The 26,809-nt window shown below is 34.8% G+C and overlaps 1 protein-coding gene across 1 annotated transcript; it reads left to right on the plus strand.

Moving 5' to 3' along the window:
• The first annotated feature begins 1,898 nt into the window (after positions 1-1,898).
• On the plus strand, positions 1,899-24,660 carry LOC130626174 (uncharacterized). Its single transcript, XM_057441280.1, has 13 exons — positions 1,899-2,038; positions 15,718-15,846; positions 17,079-17,144; positions 19,186-19,294; positions 20,077-20,176; positions 20,719-20,774; positions 20,955-21,010; positions 21,133-21,258; positions 22,542-22,636; positions 22,971-23,067; positions 23,157-23,376; positions 23,642-23,732; positions 23,998-24,660. Exons 1-13 carry the CDS (start codon positions 1,939-1,941, stop codon positions 24,157-24,159), a joined length of 1,407 nt encoding a protein of 468 aa, XP_057297263.1. The 5' UTR covers positions 1,899-1,938; the 3' UTR covers positions 24,160-24,660.
• Positions 24,661-26,809: the final 2,149 nt, after the last annotated feature.

A 26,809-nucleotide genomic window follows, 5' to 3' on the forward strand; every position in this document is an offset into this window, starting at 1 on the left:
ATAAGGCAAACTAATTAACGCAGCACTATTTCAGGATATTTCAGGGAAATTTAAGTTTGGGGATCAAATATAAGACAAATCTTTTTTGGAAACAGTAACAAAATACAAATATTTTAAAAAGAAAAACTATTTTCTGTTGCATAGTTCTTTCTTATATTTAAGGACGTGTGGAAACCCTGATATCTGCTTTTTGTATCAACGATGTAAATAAATGTGTCATTTTAGTAAAACAAAATGCAATGCACATTAGGTTTGGAAATTTAAATGTGTCATTTTAGTAAAACAAAATGCAATGCACATTAGGTTTGGAAATTCACATGCACAACAAAAGACCTATCTTTCAAAAGTTAACATATACATTGAAACTTACTTTGGTTATGTGCAGTATGATTCTTGGACTTAGCCATCTTGTTGCACTACAAATCTAGAATAAATATTAAAACTTTACAATATAAAAATATTCATGCAAAAACAATGGTGAATGTGTTTGTTTCTTTAATTTTTTTTATTGCGATTATCTCTCGGTTGGGTCATTTCCACATATTTCAGCATTCTCTCCCGCAAACTTTTTTCACACAGCAAAATTTTAACTATGTCAAACAAATGCTATTCGTCAATTAAGCTAAATTTCAATCATCACTATGGCAGTACAGGAGTAAACAACTCGATCGAGTGAGTTGGCATCGGTGGCAATTTTTCACGACCACCCGATTGAGTGAGTCATAACTAGCGGTAATTTTTTAGCTAGCTAAATACATAAACAAACCAAACTGCTTGGGAGAGAATTAGTCCTTGCCTAGCACCTAGTCAGCTTAAGCTCTAAGACAGCTAGCTAGCCTTGTGAAAAATATCAACATTTCTCTTATATATTTTGTGTCAGATATGATAAGAAATATGCACATTTTTCTCTATATAGCTTGCTATACTGGCTTCTTACTAAACCAACTCCAAGCATATGTCTATAAGACAACTAAAATGAGCTTTAAAGCCTCAACATGTGCAACCTAGATTGAAAATATGCACCATTTAGTCGATCCAACTCAAGAAAGCATCAATAGCATCGAAACGGCATAGTGAATTTTTTTTAATCAGTGAAACGGCGCAAAATAAGTTTATAACAAAAATTATATCGCCCTTTTGGCCAACGGCTTGCCCTTTTAAAAAACAATTTTAAGCAAGAAAAATACTCACCCGATTCAGGTAAGACTCACTCGATCGGGTTGTTTTACCCTGATGGGGGGACAGTCACCCGATTGGGCAAATATCCCGTACTGTATGGCAACAAAGCTAAATCGAATCCCCAAGTAGGGGCTTAGCCTAATTTGGAATTTAACTAGACTATTTTACCCTCTGACTGGCTTTTTCACCTACAATGTGCACATGTACAACACTGGCCTATCCATAGACAACACATTTTTATTGGAATTAGTGTAGCCAAAAAAATTGGAAAGTAAATCAACGTAAAAAGAATTAGCAAACGAACAATAATTGAAATTGAATACTACATAAAGTAAGCAATGTTAGATCTAAAAAAAGTATATGAATTTTATATCAACTGCATAATGATGAATAAGATATTGTAAGATAAAATAGGCAAAGTTCTTGTTGTTCTTACCGGCAAGATTCAAACCGACGAAAAAGAGAGCATAGTATAAATTGCAGAACCAACTTCTCATTGAAGCTATGTTTTTAGTATTCTCCGGTCCGGGATGCATCACATCATTTTTGTTATGACGGCTTCCCAGATATCAAACTTGATATAATAAAGACATCCAAATAAAATTTCTAACGTAAAATTTTAGTATAAATTCTACCATGACAGTTATACCAAAATAACGTCAACAGATACCTAAACTTCGTTGGTCCTTCAATTCTGTCACTTGCAAAATTTTTGACAGTTTTGTTTTGCACGGTGCACGTGCTTCTATTATAAACAACATGGCCGACACAGACGAAGTAGTTTTGGATAAGATTGAGGAGCCTACTAATGACGCTGCTTCTGCTCAAAAAAAGAAGAAGAAAAAGAAGAAGAAAAAAGGTATACTACGTATTTATATCATTTTAAGCTGAATTGTCTTTTTTTCTTAAAAGAAACAATTTTAAAGTTTTGAAACTTTTATTTTTTAATCAGTCAATATCAGCCTCCTAGCTAGACTAATTAACTAAGCATTCTTAAAGGGTATTAAATTGAGTTTCTCTCAAAGCTTAGACGCAAACGAATGTATCAGAGAAAAGTCCTAATTCAAACCCACCAATAAACATCACACCTTTTTACAGTTTAAGTTGTTTGCTCATTTCTGGTGTATAGACCACTTTTTGTGTACGTAGTTGTTTTGATTTTATTTTGAGAACAATGGGCATGCATGCACTTTTTTGTTTCAACATTCTTTCACAATATGTTTTAACCATGCTATACTGTAACATTAGCATAAATAAAACATGCATTCAAAGCTTGACCTCTTTCTTCTCATACTGCTCCGACCACAACATCTAGGCGCAATCTTTGTAGTCACTTTTATGCTTGTTTAACAAAGTAATTTTCAGAAGCAGATTACGCAAAGTTGACATCTAATCTATGCTTTTAGAAAGCCATCTTAACTCTCTAATTTGAGCCATAACAGACCTAAAGGGGGATTTTCACAAACCAAATGCGATGGTGAATTGTATCTAAGCATGCGCAATTTGGGTAACTACACTTGACAACACAATGGTTAAATAAATTACAGAAGAAACATGGCAGACAAACATAAAGACAAATTTTAACATAGAGCTGACTCAACACTCCCCAACGATTATAAAAATTTTACTTTATTTTGAACAATAACTTAATCGCAATACTGTGCAGCTTTGTATAGTTCCTTGTACAAATTCAATTCGTCAATTTGATGAATAACAATCAAGTTTCTAACTGAGTGATGGGTTTCGTGATCAACGTTTTCATTGTTATTTCGATATTTAACAAGAACTCGTCTAATTTTATCGTCTCAACCTCTCTGGATGGCATCTGGTATACTGATTCAGGAAAGTATTGTAGGTATTTAACTCCCAGCATGAAGTCTGTTTCTCCACCGACGAATGGTAACAAAGAAGGTAAGTTTCTTACATCATTTCCTGATTGACGGTATGATTCTTTAATATCAGACTCTACTCTTCCACCAAGTGGGTATTTTGGGAACGTTGCTGTTATTTGTTCCATGCATAATCCTGACATCACAGCATCTCCTCCATTAGCAAGTGGCGGTCTGACACTATATATTCCATGAGGTGTTTTTGTCATGTCATGATACCTCCGACTCCACCATGGGTTATCGGTCCAGTACACTCTAGAACTGCACTTTGTCCAAGCTTATGAACAGCATTGAGTCTGCTTATAAAATCACCACATCCTGTATCGTAGAACATTGAGTATTGGTGATTATCAATCTCGATTGTTTGTAGCATATAGATTACTTTATTGTCTTCCTTTTCCTTGATTAACGTTGATTTGTAGCATCCTTTGTGGTATCCTTTGCATAAGAAGGTAATCCGACTTGATATTGTCTCAAAATACATCGGATTTTGCAGATGTCGAGTACATCTTGATTTTCTTCGTTTTCCTTGTGTTCTTCACACACAAGAATATGTTTCTTTCTTGGGTACTTATCATGCGAAGGATGCTTACAAATAAAGTCCCTTTGACAATGACCTTCTTTGTGGTTGCCTCTATTCATTGCTGCACCTGGAAAAAGACACTGAAAACAGAGGCCTTTAGATCTCAGCACTGAAAATCGTTCAGCTGCTGACATATTGACAAAGCGTTCACAAACAAAATACTGTACAATTTTTGTGCCTCCGGGACCATTGGTAATCATATGATCAGGTTGATTACAGATAAAACAAGAATTTGGTACCTCATTAAAATCGGTGAGATTTTGATCATTCTTTCCAGTATAATGCGACTGTTGGTTACCATATTTTGATGGAACTTTTCTTGGTTCTAGTTTGGTATTTTGAAGTAGGGCTTTCTGTTGATAAACTTCGATTTCTTTTTCCAAGAATGTGATGAGTTTATGCCACTTACTTTCTCCTACTGAATCATCATCATAACTAGCAGTCAACCACCTGGTCACTCTGTTATCATCGATCAATTTATAGATCCTTTCCAGACCATCACCATAGAATAACTCATTTTCAATTCTGTGACACTTCGCTAAGTGTATCAGATCCTTCATGATGTTGACAATGTGGCTAAGTCCTTCAACCACCTTTTCTGAATCCTTGTGCTTCAGTCCAGTTTTATTCAACTTTGCCAATTTCTTTGATAGTAGCGTTTTCTGATCTCCATATGCATCTTTAAGTCTCCTCCAGATCTCATTTATATTAGTTACATTTCTCACCACAGTGTCAACACTGGGTGTTCTAAAAAATTATTCTTCAGAAGATCTGGTAGAACAGCATTAGGTGTGGATCTTAGGTACAATTTTTCGAAGTTAGTTTGAAATGTATATATATCACAAACACTGCCATAACCTTTAAATATAGGTAATTTTATATTCAAAGTTGACGAGTTAAACTTTTCTACTTTTAAAAGTTCCCTATCCTGATATTCCTGATTAAGGGTTTTGATGTAACAGTTTTTGAGTTCAACAAGTTTGTCATGCCTTTTATTTAGATCATCTAAATTACCTTCATCCTTCCCTTTCGCGTTTTCGATCATTTCTTTAAAGGATGTTCTTAATGTTTCCATCTGGCTTAACTGCTCCGGCAAATCCTCTTTCCTCTTTTTGATTTCCTTATCATTTAAGGTGGACAGGGATGATGTGAAAGATTTCTGTAAATACGAAATTAACTGAATGGTTTCATTGACAAGGAACTACATTTTTTCTTTCTGATGATTCTATGTTGCCAAGATTTTGTCTCTCTCGTAATCTCTGTTGACGCTCTCTCTTCATCATAACGAAACTCTTCATGATTTCGATTTTGAGAGTATATGATTTACCATACGTTCCTTCAAGTTTGCTGATAGCTCCCTGTGTTTTCGCCTATACTGGGTGCGTAAATTTTCTATTTGCTTGATATTCGAATCTATATCTTCAATTGATTCGCCGTAATATCCTGACTGGTTTTCATCCACAAAATCGTCAATGTCATCAGCTAGTATTGATTCATCGATTGATAGTTGAATAACTGGGTCTGATAGTTGAATAACTGGGTTTTTGCTGATACTAGTGTCTTTGGATGCCATTACTACAATTTTTCCATCTACTGGAGTATCTTAAACTTGAGAAGAAATTTGATTTATAGCTCCAGTAGCATGTAATGATTTGTAGTCAATACAAATTTTATTGGCGATCCTTTCACTACGCCTCATTAACAAACAATCGACTGCTGTTTGAATTTATGGTTAACCAAAAAAAGACAAGTTTCGCTCACACTCTTGCTTGTAACGACGTGTTCAAACTACAATGTATAAGAAAAATGTATGTAGTGAAAAAAATGACTAAGGAAATATAACAATTATAAACTATATAATGCTTACCAGCTTGCCAAGTGTAAGAGCTTTGATAATAAACTTGATAAGAAGTTAAATAGACTTGTTGAATAAAAAAAATTGAAATTCTGAAAGATTATTTAAACTTTCTTGACATTGAAAAAAGATGCGATCACCTCAGTGACTTCCAGTGAACAAGTGAACTGAAAAATCTGCTTTTAAATAAATAAATATAAGTTCCCTATAGAGTATACTTTACAATTAAATTTTATAACATTGCTCAAATTGACATTTAATTAACACAACGACACAAACAGGTGATTAAATTATTACACTAAATACACTTGGGTAACTACACTTGACAACACAATAGTTGAATAAATTACGGAACAAACATGGCAGACAAAACATAAAGACAAATTTTAACATAGAGCTGACTCAACACATGTGCCCGTGAAAGGGGATTTTCACAAAGCAAATGCGATGGTGAATTGTATCTGAGCATGCGCAATTTTGTTTGTTTTAATTTTGCATTAAAATATTTGCTTTGCTGAAAAGTAGAAACAATTCCTACTTTTTCGCAGCTAAAGGTTTCCCTGCTAGTTTTTGATCAATCAGAATGCGGTTAACTAATGTAAATAATGAATTTGGATCCTATATAATTTATTTTGTGATGAAAATTAAAAAGTGATTTCACAGTGAAAATTCCGCCTTAATGAAAGGTGCTTTGCATGAGCACAAAATAATTACATAAACCCTGTGAATCAAACATTCAGTCTCTTTTTCCAAGGGGTATTGGCTGTTCATGCACCTATAACACAGCTGTTAGTCGATCTTTTTTATTTTTTGCTCTGCTAGGGTGAAGGGTCTCTTTAAGAGACAAGAGAAGAGTTGAACGTCCTCCACCATACCTTAGTTTAAAGGGGCGATTGTGAAAGTCCCATGAAATGCCACATAGTGATGGTGTCACTTTAAAAAACACCCAGTCTGGTCTATGAACGGTTGGCGCTAGGAAAGGCATCCAGCTGTAAAACAATGCCAAAACTCTTTATTAATGGCAGTAAGAATAGTTTTTTTTTTGGGGCTTAACGTCCGTTTTCCATACTAGCATGGGTTGGACGGGGTATATTAATGACCCTCTTCAGTTGATCAGACAAACTGCGTAAACTGGGCTGGAACTGAAGGTGTCGCGCACGGTAGGACACAGGTCAGGTGTGAGCATCGTCAGACCCAGCTATCACATCACAAGGTAGATAACACTAGGTTGAGCATGGCTAGTGTAAATGTTGTTACTCTGAGAGGTAGAGCAGGTGAAGTAGTTGAAATGTTAGAACGTAGATCTGTTGATATGTGTTGTGTTCAGGAAGTCAGGTGGAGAGGAGCTTCAATGAGATTTGTGGAAGGTAGGAGGGCAAGGTATAAGCTTTTTTGGATTGGTAATAGTGATGGATATGGAGGAGTTGGCATATTCGTTGCAGAGAAGTGGGTAGAAAAAGTAATAGATGTTATGCGTGTTAATAGTCGTATTATAGTGATAAAGTTTTTGATAGGTAATAGGATTGTCACTTTTCTGTCAGTTTATGCTCCATAGTGTGGACCCAGTGAGGAAGATAAAGATAAGTTTTATGATGAGTTAATAGCAGTCACATCAAAGTTTGGAGACACTGAACTTGTCATGGTGGGTGGTGACTTTAATGGTCATGTTGGGAAGTCATTTGAAGGTTATAGAAGTGTGCATGGAGGCTATGGATTTGGGAGCAGAAATAAGGAAGGGGAGAGATTGCCTGAGTTTGGAATGGCAACGGACATGGTGGTTTGCAACACATCATTCAGTAAGAGACAGATTAGGCTGATAACATATGAGTCAGGTGGTTGTAAGACACAGATAGATTACTTCCTGGTTAGAAAGTCAGACAAGAAAGTGGTGAAGGACGTGAAAGTTATATCGGGGGAAGAGTTTGTTTCCCAGCATAGGTTGCTGGTTTGTGATATTATCTTGAAGAGTGTTAAAGAAGCCAAGGGAAAGTACAGGCCCGTCAAAAAGTCTGGAAGCTGAAGGAAGAGATTGTAGCAAGACAATTTAGTGAAAAAGTTCAGGACCAGCTAGACATAGACAGACCTGGTGGTGGAATAAAGAGGTTGACCAGTGTATAAAGGAAAAGAGGAAACTTTGGAAAGAATGGAAGTCAGGTGGTAGTAAAAATATTTACTTAGAAGCTAAACATCGCGCTCGTACAGCAGTGTATAAGGCAAAATCAGCAGCAGAGAGAAACAGATTTTCAGATGTGTTAAGAAGGGAAGACCAGCGCAATGAGGTATTCAAGATAGCAAAGCAAATGAAGAAGACTAATCAAGATGTTGTAGGTGAGAAGTGTATACGTAATGATAAAGGTGTTTTGGCTGGCACAGAGGAGGAGAAAAGGGTAGCTTGGAAGAATCATTATCAGAGGTTGCTTAACACTGAGTTTGATTGGGACGAGGATAATTTGTCTGATGATGATGTTGTAGAAGGGCCAGCTATGCAGATCAAGACAGAATGGGTAGTGGAGGCTATTAGGAAATTGAAGATTGGCAAGGCTGCAGGAGTATCAGGTATTGTTGCAGAGATGGTAAAAGCATCTGGATATATTGGAGCTGAGCTTATTACAAGTCTTGCTAATCAGATTATAAAGGATGGTGCTATTCCGAGTGAGTGCCAGTTGAGTGTAATAGTGAATTGTTTCAATGGCAAGGGTGATGCATTAGAAATGGGGTAACTATAGATGTTTGAAGTTGGTTGATCAAGTAATGAAAGTTATTGAAAGAGTGATTGATAAGTTACTTAGAGAAAGAATATATATAGATAAGATGCAATTTGGTTTTGTTCCAGGGTGTGGTACTACAGATGCAATATTTGTACACAAACAGCTTCAGGAAAAGTATTTAGGAAAGAGAAAGAATCTCTATTTTGCCTTTGTAGATTTAGAGAAAGCTTTTGATAGAGTGCCATGAAAGTTATTTGGTGGGCTATGAGAAAATTAGGTTTGGATAAGTGGCTAGTTATGATGGTACAGTCTATGTACATCAATGCTAGAAGTCGTGTCAGGATTAACGATTCACTTAGTGATGAATTTAGTGTAAATGTTGGTGTACATCAGGGTTCTGTACTTAGTCCTTTGTTGTTTGTTCTAGTCTTAAAAGCGCTGTTGATGGAGTTCAGAACAGGTTGTCCATGGGAGTTATTGTATGCAGATGATTTGGTTCTCATAGCAGAGTCGATGGAAGAATTAGTTGAAAAGTTTGAGAAGTGGAAGAAAGGACTAGAAGAGAAAGGGCTGAAGGTAAACACAGCAAAGTCTAAAGTCATGATAAGTAGCATTGCAGCCAAGTGTGACCTTGTAGTTGGAAAGTGGCCTTGTGGAGTTTGCAGGAAAGGGGTTGGTAGTAACTCAATTTTTTGTCAGACTTGCAAGCATTGGGTACATAAGAAGTGCAGTAGTATTAGTGGAAGGTTAAGAGCTGACATACAGTTTGTATGCAAGCGTTGCAAAGGTGAGATTATAGAGAATGAAGTATTTCCAGCTTTAATGATGTACAACAGTGGCTCATTAGAGATAGTTAAGAACTTCTGTTACTTAGGTGATATGTTGGGCAGTAAAGGGGGTGTTGGAAGAAGTGTTACTTGCAGGATAGGTTCTGCTTGGAAAAAGTTTAGAGAGTTACTTCCTTTATTGACTAGCAGAGTCCTGTCAATTGTGGTAAAAGGTAGGTTGTATGAGGCCTGTGTAAGAAGTGTTATGTTGTACGGTAGTGAGACATGGGCAGTGAAGCAGGAAGATCTTGACCGTTTAGAAAGGAATGATATGAGAATGGTTAGGTGGATGTGTAATGCCAGTCTGAGAGACAGAAAGAGTTCAGATGAGCTAAGAAGCAGGCTAAGTCTCTGTAGAATTAAAGATGTTATCCAGATAAGAAGATTGAATTGGCTGGGGCACTTGAAAAGAATGGAGGAGGATAATTGGGTAAGAAAGTGTAGAGACTTGATAGTTCCTTGGGCAAAGCCCAGAGGCAGATCGAGAAAGACTTGGCAGAAGGTTAAAAGGACAGACTTGATAGAGAGAAGTTGAGTTTAGATCTAACACAGTCTAGATCAGTTTGGAAGAGGGTCATTAATATACCCCGTCCAACCCATGCTAGCATGGAAAACGGACGTTAAGCCAAGAATGATGATGATGATGATGATGCTAACCTTGTTTTTTCGTGCACTAAGGTTTTTGTTACCTCCATTTCTGCGCCCACATCTTTTTAGGATAGCATTACGTAATGTTATGTGATGCGTGTGCAGGAAAAACACGGCACTGATTGAGTGTATTAAATTTTAACAAGAGGGTGTCCAGCCGCAAACGCCCGCATTTATAAGGGCGAGTGTGGGTGACTTTTCGAATTAAAATGGCTGTCATCGTCAGGAACTGCCTGCACTTTCATGAAATTGCCCAGGGCATTCCCTAAATTTAATTCTTTATAACATACCATGCTGCCGACTGTTGAAAAAAGGCGCTAAAGGAGAAAGTAGTTAATGAAGTTTTATATAAGTTATTTACCAAGTAAATCTTATCAAAAACAAAAACTTTGCTACCACATAGTAATTTTATTTTAATTTTTATTGTTTTTTGAATCATTTGTGATGAATCTTTGAGTGTTTTTTGGGGGGCATTGTTCGGGTCTACGCAGGTTTTCTTCAAAACCCCAAACTCACCTGAAAACGCCTGCAGTTTTTACGGCGTATCTGGCTTATGGGCACCCCTTTGTATTTTAACTATGTTCTTTTAAGGTAAGTCATAAATATTTGTTGTTAGAGTCATTTGAGTCCTAAAAATAGGTTCGTTCATTGCACTGATATTTAATGAGAACTTGTGCGCCTCGTTGATTTGAAGCCTAACTAGTTCTCAGTACTCACGGCTAGAATTTTAAAGCAAAGCATGATAATAATAGGATAGTTGTTTGTCTTTTGTTCTTATTAATTATCTTGCGAGTCTTGTAAGTCATTAACTTGTGCGTAATAAACAAAAGATTATTGAAGAAAAAATAGGTTATTATAACTGCGCGCAACTATTGTTTAATAGTCTTAACATAACTATTCCCAACTCTATCAATGTGACCCGAAGAGCCATTGTTTGATATTTTTATTACATAAAAGTTTTGCGTGGAAAGTAAATAAACTAGGGAGAAGGCATTGTTGGTTGCGCGGGTTAAATAAAGCTTTTAAGCGATAGAAATTATTATATTTTAACAAAGATTAAAACTTTAATTTTGATAGAAAAGCTTTTTTGGATCGTGTTTTAGAAGTTTAAGAACGAAAAGCGACGATAGAAATGTTTTTTTAGATCGCCTTTTCAAAATTTAAGAACGAAAAGCGGCGATAGAAATGTTTTTTTAGATCACATTTTAAAGGTTTAAAAACGAAAAACAGCGATAGAAATGTTTTTTTAGGTCGCATTTTAAAAGTTTAAAAACGAAAAACGCCAATAGAAATGTTTTTTTAGATTGCATTTTAAAAGTTTAAAAATGAAAAACGCAGATAGAAATGTTTTTTTAGATCGCATTTTAAAAGTTTAAAAACAAAAAACGGCAATAGAAATGTTTTTTTAGATCGCACTTTAAAGGTTTAAAAACAAAAAACAGCGATAGAAATGTTTTTTAGATTGCATTTGAAAAGCTTTAAAACGAAAAGCGTCGACAGAAATGTTTTTTTTAGATCGCATTTTAAAAGTTTAAGAACGAAGAACGGCGATAGAAAAGCTTCGTTATATCAAATTTTAAAAGTTTAATAACGAAGAGTGGCTATAAAATGATTGTTTAAAAAGTTAAAGAACGAAGAACGGCGATAGGAAAGCTTCGTTAGAGAGTGTTTTAAGTATTTAAAATGTTATCAACTCTATCAATGTGACACGGCGAGCCATTGTTTGATAGTTTTATAAAATCAAAGATTTGCGCGAAAACTAAATAGACAGCGAGATGCTTTGTTTCAATCTTTTAAGAGATAGAGCTGTTGCGCGCTAGAAAAAACAAAGACAATGTTTTTAACAATAAAATGTAGCATGATACTATAAAACGTCAAAAGTTATATTTTTAGATTTTTTCTTTCTTCGGTATTAAAATTTAATTTGTTTTCGAAATCCTATCGTGAAGGGAAAAGTCCCGAACGTAGGGTTTTTCCGTTTGCGTTGCTAAACGTTGCTTTTTATTAAAAGAACTTTTACAAGTTTCGCATGTTGAAAAATATGTTTGGAGGATAAAGAACTATTACAAAAAGTTTTAAAAGTAGCATTAGTTTTTTTTTTAATATTTAGATCATTGGATTTGTTGTTTTTTAAAAGAGCTTGTGTTTTTTAAATAAATCGAGATTAAAATTGCGTTACTATAATTAGTTTCGTTGTTAAAAAAAATCAAAATTCAATGGCCTTCGCATTTAATTTATTCTCGCGCAGAGTATTGTTTTTAAACAATATTTTTTTTGCTAAGCTTTTGTTTTTAACATGAAGCAAATATTTTTGCGCAATTTAATGAGAGCAATTATTTTTGCAAGTTGAGCGTACGTGTACGCTTACATCTGGCTTGTACTGTACACTGGTCAACCTCATTATTCCACCACCAGGTCTGTCTATGTCTGGTATTTCGTCCACCCACAGGTATCATCAAAAACTTCTAGAAGACAATTCTTCAAAGTAGTCCAAGTACTTTCAACATTGTCACTATCACACTGATCATATGCTGGGAAACACACTCTTCCCCCGATATAACTTTCACGTCCTTCACCACTTTCTTGTCTGACTTTCTAACCAGGAAGTAATCTATCTGTGTCTTACAGCCACCTGACTTATATGTTATCAGCCTACTTTGTCTCTTACTGAATGATGTGTTGCAAACCACCATGCCTGTTGCCATTCCAAACTCAAGCAATCTCTCCCCTTCCTTAGGGACCGTCTCAAAATGTTTGTACGTAGTTCGTATAATTCGTATTTAAATTTTTTTATCAATTTATTAAATCTTTCGTATCATTTTATTTTTAATACAAACTTTTTCGTATCATCAAAATTACAAGTTCGTATAAAGTTAACGAAAAGATGATCGTAGATCATTTAAAAATCATGAAAACGGGATCATAGAAAACGAAAAGATCGCCATAGATCGTTTAAAAATCATGAAAACGGGATTGTATAAAGCGAAAAGATCACCATAGGTTGTGTAGATTGAACCTATGAATATGCAATTTTACTAGTCTTTTCAAAGAAGTCAAAGTTCGTATCATTTCATTCTGTACGATAAAAAAACTTCATTTAAGTTTGTATCATATATTAAAAAAGTTTGTATAAACTTTGTTTTCATTTTTTAATTTAAACGAAGCACTTCGTATGACATTTGTTTCATGAAACGAAGTACTTCGTAGCGTTCGTATAATTATACGGAAGAAACATACGAACAGTTTGAGACGATCCCTTATTTCTGCTCTCAAATCCATAGCCGCCATGCACACCTCTATAACGTTCAGATGACTTCCCAATATGACCATTAAAGTCTCCCCCCACCATGACAAGTTCAGTGTCTCCAAACTTTGTTGTGACTGCTATTAACTCATCTTAAAACTTATCTTTATCTTCCTCACTTAGTCCACATGGAGCATAAAGTGGCAATCCTATTACCTATCAAAAACTTTATCACTATAATACTACTATTAACACGCATAACATCTATTACTTTTTTCACCCACTTCTCTGCAACTCCTCCATATCCATCACTATTACCAATCCAAAAAAGCTTATACCTTGCATCCTACCTTCCAAAAATCTCACCGAAGCTCCTCTCCACCTGACTTCCTGAACACAACACATATCAACAGATCTACATTCTAACATTTCAATTACTTCCCCTGCTCTACCTCTTAGAGTACCAACATTTGCACTAGACATCCTCAACCTAGTGTTATCTACCTTGTGATGTGATAGCTGGGTAACGGTCTGACGATGCTTACACCTGACATCTGTCCTACAGTGCGCGACACCTTCACTCCTTAGAGTTCCAGCCCTGTTTACGCAGTTTATCTGATCAACTGTTCTTACCGCCACTAATAAACAGTTTTGGCATTGTTTTACAGCTGGATGCCCTTCCTAGCGCCAACCGTTCACAGACCAGACTTGATGGTTTTAAAAGTGACACCATAACTATGTGGCATTTCATGGGACTTTCACAATTGCCCCTTTAAACTAAGGTTAAAGAGAGACCCTTCACCCTGTTCTTCCTACTCTAAATGCAAAAATTGCTATCTGAAAACAGGGTTGGTCGGCAGACTCTAACGCCAAATATTTGTGAAGTTTGCCCAATTCTTTTTCAAAAAAATTCCACTAATTTTAAAATAAAAAAACAAAAAAACTTTTGAGGAGAATAAGTGGCATATTTGGATTTATAAGCAAAAATTATGTAAGATAGGACATTTTCAATAACATTGAAATTTATTTTAATTTAAAGTTCATAAAGAGTTTGATAGTAATATGCAACTGTAGTGAAACATTTTACTACAGTTGGGTGATCGTCATAAAATGTTCTTCATGAAACATCAAAAGTGTAGCTTTAAATAGAGGCAGTTGTCTTTAGTTCGTATTTTTGTTTTAAATGATCAGAAAAGTTCAAGTATGTTAATCTGAATTCCAGAATTAAAATGAAATAAATAAACAGAGTGGATTTGACCATGGGCATGGTATTTCTCATTTTTTAACAAACTCAAGACGTGAAGGAATTGTACATTATTTCACTTTTCTTCATGGTCGGATGACCAACAAACTCAAAAAAGTTACTTTTCGTTTTTACTTTGTGAAGCAGTTCGTGTTAGCTAATTATCCTTCCAGTTACAATTTTTAGCATTCTTTCCAGGTTTGAACCACGTTTGTTTTTATCAATCAAGATTTTAATAATGGGGGTGTAGTGCAAATGTGTTTCATCTATTAAGCTAAATATTAATCATCGCTGTGGTGACAAGCTTAATTGAATCGTGAATATTGCGCTCTGACCTTGGATGTCTCCATATGTATAGACTGTCTCTGTTTTCAGAGAAGTGTTTGGGTGAGTGAGACCATTCTCGCCCAAAAGAATAAACAAGAAAGAATTCCCAGATAGCAATCATATGAGCAAAGAACAATAAGTAATTATCACAATTCATTGGCTAGCCAGTGTAGGATAACCCCCTCTTTCGAAGGACATTTTATTTTCAAATTTTTTATTATTCAGCATTATCTTCCTTGAAATTTTAGAATGAGCGTAAAAATATTTATTGGAGAAAATAAGGAAAATTCTTTTTTAAGCAGTTTGGTCAAGTTAGCTACAGAAACAGAAATTATTTCTATATCAGGAAAATGTTCTTGCTCTCAATGATAAAATACTTTTTGATCGGAAAACCATTTTTACTTTTCAGGTTTCCACAGCAGGTTTGCAGGTTTCCACAATTTATGACCTGGACCAATGAAATCAGCAAAATAATAAGAAAAAATATACTGAAGAATGGTTCTCATGCAGTCTAAATACAAGAGTTCTTTCTAGTTCGGTGTTTCTGGTAGTAACAGGAGAACTATTTTGTTACCTTTATCATCTTTTTTTACCTAAAATCTTGGAACATATAGCATTTATTTTTCATGTTCAATTAAAACAACCTTAAAAAAAGAAAAAAAATTTCCTTGAGGAGGAAGTTAATCTAACTTTTTCCCCAATCTACCTTTAATAATTGTTCTGGGTGCTTATTTTAACTTCTCTGTCCTTTTTTATGTTAAAAAGATAAAATTTGTATAAAGTGATACGTTCTTATTGCATTTGATTGACTTATATAATATGACCCAACTATCTTTCTTTATTTCTTTTGTTTTCCCATGTACCTATACTATAAAACAGCTTGTTTTCAAATATTTCTTTGTTTCATCTCAGGTGTGTTAATAGCGTGATCAAACACAATATACAAAAAAGTTTGTCTTCGATTTATTTGACATTTCTTAAAAACAAAAAAATATAAACTTTTGGGTTTCCTTATCATTAGTGTACTGATGATGGGGTAAAGGGTTGGTTGGTAAAGACAGAATGTAACTGTGAGGTCAAAAAAAATCCACCTGGCGCTATTTTATTGACCGGGTTGGGTGATGGCAAACACTAATATTTTTAAGTCCCGCGTAACCGTGGACTGTAACTAAGAATTACTTTGTAGTTGTATATCTTATTGTATTTTTTATCAGCTGCTACTACAGATGAACATGTAGAAAATGGTACAAATGAGGAGAATGAGGAGAATGAAAAACCTGAGGTAAAACAAAATGGTGATATCAGTGGTGGTGATGATAATGCAGATCCTAAAGAAAATACAGGTAAGAGAAAGAAGGATGGATTGTTTTATTCGTAGAAGAAACACTATATAGTGAGGGAGGGTAGTTATTACGTCGTATCACAAAACTTTGTTTTTCCGCACAGCGAAATCGATTTAAATTTCCTTTGTTGTGATTTTGTAAAGGCTATGGTACCTAGAAGAAAAATAATTTTTCCGAAAAGGAAACAATAACTTTCTTATAAATAATTTACATCAAAAACCTTTTATAAGGGGCACCAAAAGGTTGTATATCGCCAAAGTCGCCGATGACATGCTTCAAAAATGCTTGTGACCGGCACAGTTTAACATGAAGCAAAAATATATAGGAGACTGAATTGTTAGAGTCTTCACAGAACATCTCTCCTCACAAACAGGAGGGCAGGGCTGACTTATTGCCTGCTGTGTCGTGTGGGAGAAAGAACTATTGGACTTCTTTTTAATACGATATACAATTATTATTACGAATCGAACGGCACAACAGTATTTCTGTAGCCTGAATGATTTTAGTTAGTGATAGGCTGTAGTTTAAAAGAACACAAGTATTCAGAAGATGTTATCTATTTATTATTATCTATTTATTGTTTATTATTTATTGTATTTATTTTATCTAAAAAGTAAACAACGTCTTCTCCAATGCAAGCAAGTTAATAAAGCACACTGAAATAAGTATAACCATACAACTTGACGTAATTGAATTGTCTAGGTCACTTGGTATCTTGGATTTAATCTTAAAATCGGAGCGTAAAACTTTCTGATATCTATTACGCTGCTATTCTGTATAAAATATACATAAGTACCCAATCAAAACAAATGACGGACTCTAAAGCTATAATGTTAAAGAACAAAATGTGTCAACAATAAGCAAGAAGGATATATTCCCATCGGAATAAAAGCGAAAATTACTCAGACACGATAGAAACGTGTTATCAGCGGAAAAAATGTAATGATAATTTGGAGCATTATTTACAGTATCAGTTAAATACTTGAGTTTGTATTATATATTTAATTATGGAAGTATAAATGTGCTTAGAGCTAGCTACAGCTGAATTCTACTTCCATTGTTTGTAAATTAAGGGCGTAATATTTAACCTGACAACCCTCCAGTGTAATAATTACCCTCCCTCACTTTGTACTTTGCATATGCGAATTGAATCACATAATGGATCATAATGACCTTACATGATAAAGGATTTCAAAGTTAACATATTATTGATAATAAATGCTTGCTTTTAGAAGAGGGCAATGCAACAAAAAAGAAGAAAAAGAAAAAGAAGAAACCTGCGAACAAAGAAAATACTAGTTAGTAGAAAGATTTTTCAACATTTTAATTCTTTTATGTGGTGAATGTTTGTTTGTTTACACTCTTGTTTGTTTAGGTGCAGTCGCAGATTAACCTGCACATAAGTTTTATAAAAATTATGTCTTCAAGTATGGTTATTTACAAATGGAGATGTTACTCACAAAGTTAAAGCGCTGGGGCCAGGGTGCAATTTCATTATACACATGCAATTTTATTATACACATGCAATGTTGTTTTATTGCATGAGTAATAAAATTGCACCATGGTGTCTGCCATATTCTTCTTCTTTTTTTATGCAATTGCAAAAAAATATTGTTGCACAAAATCATGTTTATTGACTTGATGCAACAGTTTTTTAGTACTTGATGCACCATGCGACAAAAAGCTGCACCATAGCTCATAGGCTATTTGCTGCGCCATGGCAATTACCAATCAAATGCACAGAATTTTATACAGAATATAAAGAAATAAACAAAAAACAGACAACTGCGATATAGGCAGAGACAAAGGGGAAAATTAATTTTTGTTACCATATTTCATAATAAAAATCTAAATCTGTCTTCTCTAATTCTGAAAAAGATATGGTCTGTTTTATGCAACATAATCACATTGCATAGGCATGAAAAAATTGTAATATTTGCAGTTGTCTCATAAAGAAAGTCAAGAAGAAGAAAAAGAAAATATTGGGGGAAGCTGTGACCGAGTCGGCGGACACAACTTGGTCTTTATGAGATTTTGATCTTGGAATTGCGTTTTGAGAATGACTTTAAAAATTACTTGTGCCTGACGGCAAAAAATTTTTGGGAAATACTTGGACTGGTTGAAAAAGAATGAATAAAATTATTGTCTGTGTCGATTTTAGATATTCTTAATAATAATATTTATAATAAATATTTATTATTTATCGTATGTTACCTGATCAAGTTTGTATGATCACGTAGTATGTGTCATAAATCCTTGTGCTTTCCATTTTAGTGGCATAAACATATGCCATGCCAAATGCTGAGTTCGTTCCTAATATTTATTCATTAAATTAAATTATTATAAAGAAGACAATTTTGATTTAAAATGTTGTGCCCACTTTCCATTGCAGTATCCTTAAATTGTTTTTTTTTGTTAAAGCCCTCATTATGTTTTAAACTTCTTTATCATTTGTTTATTAGTGTGCTGGGCTTTAATTTTTAGCTAGGAGTTAATTTATCCTATTCTTTTCTTCCCGCAACAATTATTAGTTAACTACATAAAAAGTACATAAAAATATATGAAGGGCTGGAATTATTTTATTAAACTCAGCAGGATATATATCTGCCATCCATAACATGACAAGAAGAGGGAAGAAAAACAAGACCAAAATTTAAGCACAATAAAAAATTAAATACAGGTTCAAAATTTAAAGATAATCCTGGATATAGTTAGTCGTAATTACAGTCAAGAGAAGGATACCACAAGCTCTATGTAAATTAGCTGCATCGTTAAATATGTGTTAACTTACCGATTAACAAACTGCTTGAAGGGAAAACAGCCTTAATCCCGAAAACGAATAAAGATGTGAATAAAAAAATAATATAATATACAACTTTTTGACCTTATTCATATCAAAATACATCTTTCCCGAATTTATTATCTTTGATGTGCCGCAGCTCTTTCTCAACTTTTTTAAACAAAACGAATGTAATTTTCGAAATCCTCACATGAAAATTAATAAATCGTGAAATTTTCATATTCATACATCAAACAAACAGCCTGCTACAACATTTTTTTTTAATTTTGTACTAACTAACCTTTGCTCGAAGATGATGCTTATTAGTACAAGTCGAAAATTAACAAGGCTTTGACCGTAACAATGATGCCACCAAAACAGCATTTTCCCATGTCGGATTAAGTTGAAAATTTATACACACACCAATATACTGATGCTGAAAATGATGTTAATGTTAAAACATCAAAATTCCAAAAAACATGCTGATGTTAATACTTTTCGTTTTTCAGAGAAGATTTTACTATGTTACACAGGTATTACTTGCATTTTTATCTATATAGGTAGTACAAATGGAATACCAAAACAAACAGATCCACCCACTGTCCCTGTTACAGCACTTTTTCCAAATGAGGATTATCCTGTTGGAGAAATTCAAAATTACAAGGATGAGTATGTATCATTTTACAACATCACGTAAAAACACAAGCTCTTTTAGATGTGACTAATAGTAATGTCTAATTCTTTTGTAAACCTCATAAATAAAACATTTCAATAGCCTTCATAAGGTCTTGCTGCTTAACCATTATTGTATGCAGAAAACGTATGTGTTTGTTGCCATTAAAGCATCTTTGTAATGGTGCTTGGTTGTTTGATCAACTTACCTTCACATTGTATAACCAATAATCTTTGGTTAAGGAATCGTCTAAAATATTTACGCAACAGCTTGTTCATGGTCTTACGTGAAATATCCATCACACAGAATACAAAAAATGTTGTTTTTTCTTCAAAACATTCATAACATGAATGTTGAATATTATTTCTTGAATTGTCAAGTCAACCATGCAAATTCAAGTCGCGAGAAACCTCAACCAAAAGATTTTTCAGCAATTGTCAGTTGATTGGTTATTACCTTTTACAGTAGAATGTAGTCTTATGCACAAATTTGCAATAAGCAATTAGGCCTGTCCGGGAGTTTAACCTGCGACATCTCGCACCAGAAATTACCTCCATGTAAATGAAATCTACTTAAGGACAATGTTTTCTCATTAAGCCTATACTAATTTTTTATAAGGATATTAAAAGAGAATAGAAATATCTAAAGTAATGGCAAAGCTTGCGAGGGTAATGCATTACACACCCTCTCAATTATTATGTGTACTTCAAAGCTTGCATTCTGTTGTCTGTGAACGAGTGTGTTCACTTCTGCTGAATGTTTGTTTATTATTTTTAAGTAACTTATGGCGCGTGACCAATGAAGAGAAAAGAGCTCTGGATAGAGCACATCTTGAAACATACAAAGAAGCAAGATTGGCTGCTGAGGCGCACAGAGAGGTTGTGTAATTTCTCTCTTTTTGAAGTAATGTTTTACTGCTGGGATAACTTAGCAAACGTAAAGTTGTGTCTCAATTTCACCATATGGATAATTCTCTAGTTTAGAAACAGAATACACAGCAAGTCTTGTATTTTTATTTTTTATTTGAATTATCACATTTTATTGATTACAATAAAATATAAACTAGAAAATAAACCTTTCTTAGCTATATATTGGTATATGTAGAAAAAACATATCAAGTGTTTGATGCCTGGTCATGTGCATGCTTGGTCAACTTGTCATAATTTTAACATGGTGAATCACACCTCATTTCTCTTTGGCTGTGTGCCTGAATATAGGGTAGAAAAATATAGAAAATATAGGGTAGAATAAAAATAAGCTGTGTTAGGAATTAAGAGATGAGAATATTACTTCAAATATTCTCAAATTCAAATGTTATCTCCAAACATCTTTAATAAGGGTGTTGTCACTGATCAATACTTGTAGAAGTAGTGCTTACAATGTAATTAAATTATGGTAGCTACCTAAATGTTCAATTTAGGTGCGAAAGTATGTTCGAGGGTTCATAAAACCTGGAATGAAAATGATAGACATCTGGTACGTACGAATGAGTAACACTCGCTTTTAAATTTGTAAATTTTTATCAGTGTTGCATTGTTGACTAGCCAATCTGTTCTTATTTTAAATGAAACCTGGTGTGTGATCATTCAGTTCGTTGAATAAGCAACTATATGCTAAGAAGACAGTTAACTTAATCTATGTAATTCTTTACTGTAGTGAAAAACTTGAAGCTGCAAGCAGAGCGTTAATAAATGAGAAAGGACTTGAAGCAGGTACGTTGTCTTCAAGAAAGAAATTGGCTGTAATGGATTACGTGTTTTGGAGTTGAAGCCATAACAACCATAAACTGATTTTAGTATCACATTAAAATTTATCCTGAAAATATATTTTGTAGGTCTCGCTTTCCCAACTGGTTGCTCCATCAATCACTGTGCTGCTCACTACACACCAAATGCTGGTGACGAAACTGTGCTACAGTATGATGACGTATGCAAAATAGATTATGGAACTCACATCAATGGTAACTAAGTTGCTTGGGTTGTTTATTTTATATCTCATCACATGACAGCTTCCATAGTATTTAGACCTCTTGTCTTCCTAGTGATTATTTGGTAGCTATGTTTGTTTTTAGTAAAATATTGATTGTTAAGGTTTCCTTAATAATCAAGAAAAGTAAATAAGGAAAATGATATGGAAAGGAGAAGGGAGAGAGAGAGTTATTGGAATGTCGAAATAATGCAACGAACAAATACAACGAGAGAAAGGGTTAAGGGTTGTATTTGTTTTTTATACTTTTGAAAAATTTTCCTTCTATTTTTTACGGTTTTTTTGACAGGTTGTGTAGTTAAAGCTATGCGGTACCATATCGGCGACTAATCTTGATCAGTATCTGTTTTATGTTGAATATTAGAATTACAAGAAAATTTTTTTTAGTAAAAAAAGCGAATCGTACTGAGCTGTGTGCTGAAAATAATTTGCACTGTAGAAATGACTGTATACTCTAACGTAATAATTAAAAAATAAAATTATAAATTTAGTCCAAAACACTTTTTAACTTCGTTCCGAGGGTTCATTTTACTTCACACTAGGAATACTTATATATAACTATTATTAAAGCTACACAATAATGCAAGTGTTAAATGAATAATACTATGTAGAATGTGTTATTATTAACACGATCTTTACAATAAAGTTGTATTTTGTGTGTGTAGTTTATATGAGTAATTTAATTGTGATAAGGAACCATGAAATATTCTTGTATATTTTCCATGGGCTAACGTCTCCTAAATACTCTCGTATTTTATCTTTCTGTGTAATTTTAAAGTCGTGCTTAAATGCACAAAACATTTATGGCAAATGCAATAACTGCTACTAATTTGGTACCCCCACTGTATTTGCTATAAATGGATCCACACTTTTAATAAAAATTTCACACTTTTAATAAATTTTCACGAATTGTAACTCCCAAGAAGATTTTTTGTCCTTCAAGTGATCTGAAAAACTTGGTGGGAGTTAAATTTTGCGAAATGTACAAAATAACAAAAAAAACAAAAGTTCCTGCAAGAATTAGTCCCTAAAGGGGGATTTTCACGAAGCAAATTGAACGGCGAATTCGACGGCGAATAGTATCTGAGCATGCGCAGTTTTGTTTGTTATGATTTTGCATCAAAATATTCGATTCGCTGTAAAGTAAAAACAGTTCCTACTTTTTCGCGGCTAAAGGTTTCCCAGCTAGTTTTTGACCAACCAGAAAGTTAAGAAGTTATATCAGAGTAAAAAATCTTCCTTTATTGTTTCTCCTAGGACGAATTATCGACTGCGCATTCACTGTGGCATTCAATCCGAAATATGATAACCTTTTGAAAGCTGTAAAAGACGCTACAAACACTGGTATAAAAGTAAGCCATATTTTTATATTTTTACACAATCTTGTCACGCCCATTTGCATGTGAGAAGAAAGTATTTGAGATAAAGGTTAGAACTTGTGCCTAGCACTGGTGGATTTATAACTGTCTGGCAAGAAGGTTTCGTGGGTTGTTAAACACTACCCCGTTTTTACCGACAGTTTTGACCGTATCACTGTAACTGGTAACGTGCACGACTGTTTCTTTTAAATTATTTATGCATCAAAACTTTCCATGAACTTCAGAGCAGATTTAGAGGAAATCTTAATTTCACCTATTGAACATATTTTATGATTTCTCCACTAACTGTTTGTGTTGTTATTCCAAGGAATCTGGTATAGATGTTCGACTTTGTGACGTTGGTGAAGCTATACAAGAAGTGATGGAATCTTATGAAGTGGAACTTGACGGGAAAACATACCAAGGTAAATTATAAAGGACTTCAGTTTTAAATTGGCACTTTGTAACTGTGAAGCCTTATTTGCTGTCTTGTGTTCATGTTTTTATGTTTTAGTGAAAGCAATACGAAATTTAAATGGTCATTCGATTGGACCTTATCAGATTCATTCTGGCAAAACAGTTCCCATCGTGAAGGGTGGTGAAGCTACTCGTATGGAAGAGGATGAGTTCTACGCCATTGAAACATTTGGAAGCACTGGTAAGGGTGTGGTGCATGATGATATGGAATGCTCACACTACATGAAGAACTATGATGTCGGTCATATCCCGCTAAGGTAAAATAATTTGGAATCTTATTTCGGATTTTATTAAAATATAGGAAAGAATTTTTACCGTTTTTAATCCATGAATTTATTGTTGTAATTCGTTAGTTGATGTCACAAGTCAATAGTTTGACCCAGACCAAACATTTTATATGTTTGGGCAATGTTAACAAAACTGGTCTTTGCTATTTTGTTACCATCTAAATTTACCCTAATATCCGCGTAATAAACAGGAAAGGTTGTTGCTGAAAATATATGGATAATTTTTTTTGTTTAGGTTAAGTCGAGCGAAACAGTTATTGAATGTGATCAATGAAAATTTTGGAACTTTAGCGTTTTGCCGCAGATGGCTAGATAGACTGGGTCAGGTAAATGATGATTTTTTTTTTGGTGTTATCATTGTGTATTTGACTGTAGTTGATTGCCACATGTAACCTGCTTACAGACATTTTGTTTGTCCTTGTCCTTCTTGACTCCATTTGTTTAATTCTTGAATGGAAATGAATCAAATATGGTTAGCAATGGACCGCGAAAACTTCAAATAAATTCAAAGAAGACCAGTAGATATGCTGGTCGTGTTTTGTTTTTTCTTTTTTTCAAATAATTTTATCAGAGATTTGATGCTTTTTTTAGACCAAATATTTGATGGGTTTACGTAATCTGGTTGACGCTGGAATCGTTGATGCGTATCCACCGCTGTGCGATATAAAAGGTTGTTACACTGCACAGTTTGAACACACGCTTGTGTTGAGACCAACTTGTAAAGAAGTGATCAGTAGAGGGGAAGATTTTTAGAAGTTTCATGGTTGCGTTATTTAAGAAAACTAGTGGTTTTATTCCAATAAATTGAAGTTTGCAGTGTGGCCGCTATCCCTGTAAAAAAGAGGACTGCGATTGTAGCGTATATCTTATTCGTACGAATGTTAGCGCGTATTTATTTTCGCGCTTTAAAAATAATCTGTTTCGTAAGGTTTGATTTTTGCGCTATAACAATATGGATCTCTATCAGGTGTGTTTATTTTCGCGCAAGTTACAAAAACATCACAAACATTAAAGATAAAACAGGGTTTTAAAATATAAATACGTTTCTTTTGTTTATAAAAAATTATATTGATTCTGAAGAAACGCTTAATTTCGGAAAATTAGTAAACTAACCAACTTAGTCTTCGCGCGTAAAAGTTAGATCAAAGGTAGTACATAGACTTTTTCAAAATGGCGGAATTGTCGCGCTGTTGTTTTATTGTTTTATTATGTAAAACACTTTGAAGAATATTTATATCCAACTAATTGACTTTAGTGATAGTCCATTTTCTTAAAATTAAAAGTATAATTTTTTTTTGCAGCGAAAAGTGTTTTCAGTTTCATGAGAACGCTTGCAATATGAACGGCTGTTGGAAACTTTCAAGAAGCGTCCCCTCATTAATTTGCATATCGAGAACTTTGATAAGCCAATCTTTTTATTTGATTTACGTAATTATTTTGTTACTTTGCTAAAATATTATTTCAAAACGCCGTGCATCACCTTTTTGGTAGTTAAATTTTCGTCTTGCATTGCGTTCTTGCGTTCTCATGTCTTGTGCGATTCTTGTTATTGTTTAGGAAAAGAAAGTTATTGTAAGCATATTACACGAAGAAAACATAACTAAGTCTTCCCTGTTATATTTTAAGAAAACGCACCAAATTTAATTGTCAGACCATTCGCCGATGCTATTTTAATCGCTTAGACCTATGCAACAACCCCCCCCCCCCCAAATGGGAATATGAATTTCTATCGTGTTGAGGCATTTGGAAAGGCAACCTCGTCCCCCAGGGCTCTTCTACGCCCTGACGTCCTATCAGTATATCGTATTCTGACGGGACGGCCCATTAAACGATATCATATGACTTGGTCTGATCAATCGATCATCAGACAGCAAAGAAAACTTCGTTGCTAAATGAACCCAAGGTATATTGTCAAAAAAGGTAACCCAACTTAATGTTTTCTCAAAGAGCTCTTGAGACAAGAGATTACACTGTTGACGCAAGATATATATTTCTCCGGTTTTTATACAACGCAAATAGAACTTCCCAAGCGAATCAAATCGAATCAAACAACAATCGGAGTCGGTGAAGTACTGCGGAGAATATATGATAAAACGGTGATGGTAGTGATCAAGAAAGACATCATCATTCGAGCTGTAGAGTGTAGATGTGTTCTGGCCAAAAAGCAGGAGGAGAGGCTGCAGTCCACGCTATGAGGAGAGTGTTCGAAAGTGAAGAAGCAGAGGCGGCTCTTCTGGTAGATGCATCAAATGCGTTCAACAACATCAATCGACAAGCCCTCCTACACAACGTCAGAGTGGTATGCCCTGTTTTTGCGAACTATTTATCGCACACCAGCCAGGTTAATTGTTATTGGGGGTGTAGAGCTAAGTTCAAAAGAGGGAACAATCCAAAGGTCATCCGATCGGCATGGCAGTCTACGCTAGGGGAATAACACCTCTCCTGGACGAACTGATGTCGCTCCTGGTGGAACAGGACTAGATGGCCGCCTATAACTGCAATAGAGAAATGCAGATCATCACGAACCTGGTGGGATAACCTTGCAACTCAAGGCCCCATTTTGGTTACTTCCCTCGACCAAAAAAATCTTGGCAAATCGTCAAAGAACAACAAAGAACGAAATTTGGCCGACGCCATGGAAAGCTTCCGGGGAACCAACATCCAAGTGACAACAGAAGGTGAACGACATCTGGGCGCAGTGATTGGAAGTGAAGGTTACAAAGAAAAATACTGTAAAGCTCTAGTAGAAAAATGGTCAGAGTAATTGTCTATTGTCTATTGTCTTCTAACCAGAATCGCCGTGACTCAACTAAAGCGGGATACGCATACTACGTCAGCGGATACCAACACAAACTTACTTACTTCATCCGAACGATACCTGGATTTGAGAGATACCTGCAGCCAATCGAGGACGTGATATGGTATCAGTTCATCCCAGCGATCATTGGAGGGAAGACCATCAACGACAATGGGCACGAGCTGTTGACATTGCCTCCAAGACTTGGTGGTCCTTGACTCAAAAACGTATGTCAGACAGCCCCAATCGAGCACGACAACTTCAAAGCCCTGACAAGAAAGCTACAAAATAAAATCCTAGGGATGTCTAAAGAAGAGAAAAAAGCGGCAAAAAGTCCCGCCATGATTAAAAACGACGCCAACGGACTAAAGAAACGTTGGAGGAAGTACGAACAAGGATGAGTGACGAGCAGAAAAGAACCAAAGAGGCGAACTCAATGGTTAGAGCGTCCAACTGGTTAACAAATCTGCCAATCAAACAGTTTGGATACGAGCTCATTAAGGAACAGTTCCAAAACGCCTTACGCATCAGGTATAGCTTGTCGCTTCCAAGACTTCCACCAGGTACAGGGGTCTGGAGCTCGAAAAATGCTTTAGAAAGAATAAA

The sequence above is a fragment of the Hydractinia symbiolongicarpus genome, chromosome 14 (genome assembly GCF_029227915.1).
Source record: "Hydractinia symbiolongicarpus strain clone_291-10 chromosome 14, HSymV2.1, whole genome shotgun sequence".
NCBI lineage: Eukaryota > Metazoa > Cnidaria > Hydrozoa > Anthoathecata > Hydractiniidae > Hydractinia > Hydractinia symbiolongicarpus.

What these genes read in the sequence shown, in the direction of transcription:
- LOC130626174 (XM_057441280.1), top strand. Translation starts at nt 1,939, where the DNA reads ATGGCCGACACAGACGAAGTAGTTTTGGATAAGATTGAGGAGCCTACT. An exon ending in TGCGAACAAAGAAAATACTA is followed by an intron (nt 17,145 to 19,185) that starts GTTAGTAGAAAG and finishes TTATCTATATAG; the next exon opens with GTAGTACAAATGGAATACCA. An exon ending in CTACAAACACTGGTATAAAA is followed by an intron (nt 22,637 to 22,970) that starts GTAAGCCATATT and finishes TGTTATTCCAAG; the next exon opens with GAATCTGGTATAGATGTTCG.